The 6,638-nt window shown below is 48.6% G+C and overlaps 1 protein-coding gene across 5 annotated transcripts in view; it reads left to right on the top strand.

Moving 5' to 3' along the window:
- PASK (PAS domain containing serine/threonine kinase) overlaps positions 1–6,638 on the top strand; it is a 30,754-nt gene that overhangs the window by 402 nt on the left and 23,714 nt on the right. For 3 of the 5 annotated variants that reach the window (XR_013993558.1, XM_081052176.1, XM_081052178.1), the window contains exon 2: positions 6,123–6,287. Coding sequence is in view for 4 of the 5 variants with exons in the window: in XM_081052176.1 (XP_080908302.1) it covers positions 6,155–6,287 (133 nt within the window). In the remaining variant the exon portion in view is untranslated. Of the gene's footprint in view, positions 1–197; positions 362–596; positions 856–6,122; positions 6,288–6,638 lie in introns of those variants that run through there. The other 2 variants (XM_081052175.1, XM_081052177.1) reach the window with 2 other exon arrangements.

Raw genomic sequence — 6,638 nt, 5'->3', positions numbered from 1 at the left:
CTGTTGCTGCTGCTCCTGGAAGGGGACCTGCAGAAGGAGACTGCCCTCCTCCGTGCTGGGTCGGTGCCTGCTCTGCAGGGGCTTGGCAGCGATACCCGGACGCTTGAGCTGGGGTGCAGTCCGGCTCTCGACGTCTCCGCTTGGGGGCCCCACGCCTGCCTGGGCTTTGTCCTTCACCTTCACCTTTTCTTTTCCAGAGAGTGGCCGTGGCCTGAGCAGAAAACTTGGGATGTGGGCTTGATGCTCTTCATGCCCTTGCCTTCCACATCTCGTCACCCAGTAAACCGATGGCAGTCATAGGTCGAGTTTTGTCCTCGGGGTTCCTCTGCCATCTGTCTGACATTGCTTATTTTAAGACCTGGTAATTTCTTGCGTGGCTTACTGTAGCTTTTCTCCCCCATGTCCCCCAGCATCGCCCCTGGAGTGACCTTTGTAAACTGGGCATCCGGTCACGTTCCCAAGCATGGAGCTCTTTAAAGTCCACGTTGGGGGTACAATCCGGACTCCTGGAGGGGGCACAGGAGGCCCTGGGGGTTTTGCTGGGCTGCTCCAGGCCCATCTCCACGGGCTTGCCTGTGTGTTGACTCCTCCCCAAGGGCGCTGTGGGCACCTTTGCCCTGTGCTGCTTCTGCCTGGAAGGCTTCTTCGCAGTGCCAGGCCCAGCTCTGCCGGTGTTCCCCGGAGGAACCTTTGCCGACACCCTCCTTTACAACCAATAAAAAACAGTATTTGTCGTCCTGGATATTGTTTGGATGCCTTGATGCAAGAAACAGAGATGCTGCCTCAGAACGGCTCTAATGGTGGATGAAGCTGTTGGCCCCCAAACCTGAAGTCCCGAGGAACGCTGGTGTTAGGGTGGGTTTATCCAGTGCCCCAAATGGCATTCTGGCCATTTTCTGCTCTTCTGCCTGCCATGTTGGCTTCACCCTGAGGCTGGTTCTGCTCGTGGTTGTACAGCAGGGGTGGGAGACTTGGAGCTACTTGCTGCCTCGCTTGTGGTCTGGTGGCAGGAAGGTGGTTGGTTGCATCCAGAAGTTCACCCATGAGAGGAAGGAGTACTTGCCAGAAGCTCCCTGCAAACCTCTTGGAAATGACCTAAGGTCATGTGAAGCCAGGCTCTGTGCTGTCAGAGGCCAGCCTCTGGCCACGGTGTGGGAGGCCCTCGTCCTTGTGGTGTGGAGTTGCTGTGCAACGCTGAGTTGGAGGGGTTGGACCCCCCCCCCCCATGGCACAGAGAGAAAAGGACCTGTCCTTCCTGCATTCACTTTTTTAAATTAATTAATTAATTTTTAAAATTTTTTATTGAGGAATATTGGGGAACAGTGTGTTTCTCCAGGGCCCATCAGCTCCAAGTCGTTGTCCTTCCATCTAGTTGTGGAGGGCGCAGCTCAGCTCCAGGTCCAGTCGCCTTTTTCAGTCTTTAGTTGCAGGAGGCGCAGCCCACCATCCCATGTGGGAATCGAACCGGCAACCTTGTTGTTGAGAGCTCGTGCTCTAACCACTTGAGCCATCCGGCCTCCTCCTGTATCCACTTCTTGATTGATCAATTGTCGGCACTATTGTTTTCACGAAAGATAGCATTTCTTGTCCTTATCCTCCCTTCATATTACCTTTCCTTCTCTCCCATTTGTTATCTTATGAAGTAAACTTTTGTAACATTTACAATGTAGTCCAAAACTAGTCAAATCTGCTTTGTCTATAGGTTGGTTGTATAAAACATCTTAATTTTTTCGTGTATACTAGCTGATTCATACAGAAGGAGAAATGCAATATTAGTCATGAGTCATGACAGTAAAGTGAACTCATTTAAATCCACCATCCAAATTCAGAACCAGGGGACCCTGTGCCATTCCAGGTTGCTGCTGGACCCACAGAAGAAACCTCCTGCCTGTAGTTTATCACTTGCGTGTGTAACCCTAAAGGATTTGTTTAGATTGGGGGAGGTTATAAAAAGGGAGCCCTACTGTTGATAGTTTGTTGTAACTTGTTGTTTTTTCACTTTTTATAGGGCCAAGATTTATTCTTGTGGTGTGCATAGAATTGTTTTTCACTCTATAATTCATGACAGAATTTACAATCTATTTTCTTGCTGATGAATGTTTAGGTTTATTTATTTTTCTTTTTTTTCTGTTCACATTTTGAACCATGCTGTCCTGAACATTCTTGTGTTTGACTTGCTACCCATGTGTAAGAATTTCTATAGAATATAAATCTAAGAGTGGAATTTCTGTCAGAGTAGGCAAATGTTTGACCTAAGTTGTTTTCTAAAGAGATTCATTTGTTAGAATTCCCATTGAGCCACATCTTTATCGATGTTTGGTATCATTAGAATTCTTAATTTTTGCTGATTTAGGAGGTATAAATTTGTCATGATTATGGTAACAGAGTGAAGCCTGTTGTCATAGGCTTGCTTATTGGCCACGAGGGTTTCCTTTTCTGAGGAATTCTTGTTCCTATCTCTTTGTCCATTTTTCTATTGGGCTGTGTGTCTTTTAACATTTTTTAAATTTTAAATTACTGACCTTTTTAATCTCCTGGATATTAATTATCTGTTGGTTATATACGTGGTGAACATCTTCTCCCACATTGCGGCTTATCTCATTTTCTTTATGACACGTTTTGTGAGCAGACATTCTCGACATCTGGTGTGTGGCCGGGGTCCGGGATCAGTGGGTTTCTTCTTTTGTTATCGAAGATTGTCCACTCTTAGCTCTTCAGATGTTTCTTCCTCTCCATTCTCTGTCCAGTTACGTATTAGATTACCTCCGTCTTCATCTCTTAACTTCTCTCTCATATTTTTGTGTTGTTTCTGTGTTGCATTCTGGGCTCTTTATCCAAAAATACCTTCCAATTCACTAATTTGTTTTCAGCTGTAACTCCCTGCCTCTTTTACCCATCCATCGACATTAAAAGTTAACTTTATTGGGATGTAATTTGTAGACAATAAAATGCTCCCATGTTCCGTACTTAGTTCAGCGAGATGTATACGTAGCCACAACACAGTTCAGTCAGAATATTTCTGCCACCCTAAGAATTGGCTCTATGCTCTTTTTCAGTCCATCCTCCACTGTCCCCTCCACTGGCCCTGCCCTGCTCTGCTTTCTGTCCCTGTAAATCAGGTTTGTATTTTCTGGTGTTTTGCGTCAACAGGACCCCCCAGGAGGTGTCTTTGTGTCTGGTGCCACCGTGTATCAAGTGTGCCGGTTGTGAGGTTCGTGCACAACACCGTTTGTGTCACTGCGTTCCCTTTCACTGCTGCATCTGAGGCCTTTGTGTGGATACTCTTCAGGCTGCATATCTGGTCTCCCGAGGACGGGCGTTTGGATTGTTTCCAGGCTGCAGCTCTCAGCAGTCATGCTGTCCTTGGCATCTGTATAGGAGTCTGTGGACTCGTGCTTTCCTTTCTCTGAGGTAGATGGCTGGGAGTGCAATCACTGTGTCCTAGGGCAAGTGGCACGCTTGTGCCATGTGTGTCCCCACCACTAATCTGTGAGGGCCCCAGCTCTCCACCCCTCACCCACACTTTGTACTTCCATTCTCTCTCATTTTAGCTGTCCGGTGGTTGTCATGATAGCTCACTGCGGGCTTCCTTTGCATTTCCCTGGTGACAGTGATGACGAACATTTTCTCCTGTGCTTCTTCGTGATTTGTGTGCCTTCTTTGTCTGTTTAAAACCTTTATCCTCCACCCCCTTTTTAAAAGAGTGGGTTGGTAATCTTATGAATCCTTAGGATTTTCTCTGTCTTCTGTGACCAGACAGCTGTACGTCCTCCTTTCCGGTGTGTGCGCCTGTCATTTCTTTTTCTCGCCTGTGTGCCCTGGCTAGAACTCCCAGGACAGTGCTGGATAGAAGAGGCTTGAGTGGCTTCCGTCCCCTGACCCCAGCAGTGCGTGTTCCGTCCCCCCACCAGGTGTGTTGCTAGCTGCAGGTTTGTCACATGTGCGCCTTCAGCAGGTTGAGGAAGTTTCCTCAATTCCTAATCGTTGAGTGTTTTTTCTCATGAAGGGGCGTGGGCTCTTGTCAAATGCTTTTCCTGCATCAATTGATGGGATAATGTGAGTTTGCTTCTTTAGCCTCTTCACATGGGGGTCACACTGGTTGACTTTCAAATATTAAGCCAGCCTTTCATCCCTGTGGCAGCCCCACTTGGTTGTGGGGTATTAATTACTCTGTACGTATTGCTTGATGGATTTGCCACCATTTTGTTGAGGATTTTTACATCCATGTTCGTGAGAGTTATTGGCCAGTCGTTTTCTTTTTCAGCAATGTCTTTGTCTGGTTTTGGTATCAGGATAATGATGTGGCCTCAAAAACTGGGTTGGATGTGTTCTCTCCTTTTTTAATTTATGGGAGAGCTTGTGCAGTATTGATGATATTTCCTTCTTGAATATTTGATAGAATTCACCAGTGGGGCCATCTGGGCCTAGAGTTTTTTTTGTCGGAAAGTTTTAATTCCAAGTATTTTTTTAAATCCTCAATTTTTAAAAATTTCGTTTCTAGAAGCTTGTTTCTTTCAATCTAGCCGGTTGTTTTTTGAGAAATTCTTGTTTGCTCTCCGTTGTGACTTCATCTTGTCTATTTTCAACCACACATGCAGGTATTTCTAGTAGCTGATGTTCTTGTACCTACATCTCTGGTTTGAGTTTTTGGCCTACAATCACTCACGAAAGCTCGTCCGCAGGTCTGTTTAATGGGAAGAGAGCATCCTTGCTTGGCCCTGGTCTTTGGGAAGCGGCAGGCCTGTGTTTAGAATGTGTGGCTTCGGAGAGGCTTGCTTTTGCCAGGCTCCGGGGGCTGCTATTGAAGCAGGGCCACCCTAGCCGTCTTTGAGGGTCCCTGGCTTCTTTTAGGAGCCATAGGGTAGCTCTCTGGTCTCCTCTGTGTGACTCACTCTGATAGGTCTGGTGTTGGGGTCCCTGCTTTCAGGCAGCTCAGAGATGCCATAGAAACAGTATGTTGGTGAGATCCAGTTGTTCCGAGAGGCAGGGCCACTCAGTTATCCGGTCCACTATCTTGTTAGTCTTAGTTTTTTAAAAACTTTTATCTTTCTTTCTTAAATTAACCTGGAACAAATTTTTGTAGATGGTAGTCATAGGGATGCTGTTTGACCCCATACTATTGTCGTCATATGCAGAATTGTATATGGTTCACAAACTGTTGACTGAAAGGCACTGCCCTCCTGTCCTGATGGACCTTGATGATGACCTTGAAGCCAGGATAGAACTGGTGGGTTGGGTCTCCTTGGAATGGCAGGCTGGACTGTGGTGGCATGGGAAGGCCCGGTCCCCTTTCCTGTGTGCCCATGTGTGGGTGCCCCCGCCTACTTGTTGAAGCTAGCTCTTCTTGCAGAGGTCACTCCGTGGCCTGTCCTTTGGTCTGTGTGTGCTGATGTGGGAGCACAGTGAGGAGCAGAGGTCTCCCAGGTGGTCTTGGGAGTGCGGTCCAGGTCCTTGGGCCGGGAACTCGGGGGTTCCGCAGATCTAGAAGGTGGTCTGGAGGAGGGGATGCAGACTCCTGTTGGGCACTCTACCCCCAGCCCCTGGCCCAGGCCTCCGGGCAGTGGTTCTGTGCTGCAGTTATGCAAGCTGTCACCACTGGAGGAAACTTGGTGAAGGTGATGTGGGAGTTTTCTGTATTTTTGCCTTCTATCTGTATGCAAATCTACAAGTATCTAAAAATAAAAAGTTAAAAACACAAATCTCTGGTGTGAGCCCATCTCCTGACTCCCGGCCTTTGTCTCATGTTGCCATCTTTTGGGAAGCTCCGTGGGTGGTCTGGGTGCAGCTGTCTGAGCCACTGGATTCCTGGCATCGGTAACTTTCCTCTTGACCTGACAACAGTTTCAGTCTGTGTGGCCGGCAGCTCCGGTCTTCCTCACACCCTTGCCCACTCTGGTCTGTTTTTCCGTCTTTTCCATCTCTTCCTACACACTTGTCTGAAAGGGGTCCTTTAGCCTGGCGATGGTCCGACCGACTCCCCTCCCAGGTGGGCTCTGACCCTGATGGCAGTGGGTGTATGTGTTGGGGGTTGGTCCTAACATCACCTGGGGGAGAGCTGGTTGGTTAGCGTGCCTTTACGTGCTCCCATTGCAGACGTTGAACAGGGTCCTCTTGTTTTCTAGTTGACGACTCTCCCACGGCCTACCGTCTCCCGATGGACGACAAAGGCTCGCCGGCCTTTGAAGGGGACCGGAGCTGCCTGTGCCGGGGCCTTTCCTCGGCCCGCAGACACCTCAACAGAAGGAATGGGCTTTCGAAACTCTGCCAGAGCAAGATGACGCTGTCCGGTAATGACCTCCTTCTAGGCTTTGCGGGCGTCAGCGGTGACAGTGAGATGTGCCATCGCTCATGTCTGCCCTTGGTTTAGGCGCTGGGTGTGTGCAGGCGGACCAGGCCACAGGGCACTCTTCTGCTCTGTCTGCTCTGTGCAATTTTCAGGCAGGAAACTCCTTTTCAGGCAGCGTTGGAATTCACATCCATATTTCAGGGTCGAATTAGAGTAAAATGTCACTTGTTACTTCAGAATGTGGGGCGCCGTCCTCAGTCGGCTGCATTACGAGGGACACATGGCGGGTATTTGCTAACTGCACTGCAGGCTCTGTGTCCCCCCAGACACGAACAGACGAGAGGAGGTGGAG

Source organism: Rhinolophus hipposideros (genome assembly GCF_964194185.1).
Source record: "Rhinolophus hipposideros genome assembly, chromosome: 6".
NCBI classification, from domain to species: Eukaryota; Metazoa; Chordata; class Mammalia; order Chiroptera; family Rhinolophidae; genus Rhinolophus; species Rhinolophus hipposideros.
The sequence above is the reverse complement of the archived record's forward strand: the minus strand, read 5'-3'. Positions and strand labels throughout refer to the sequence as shown.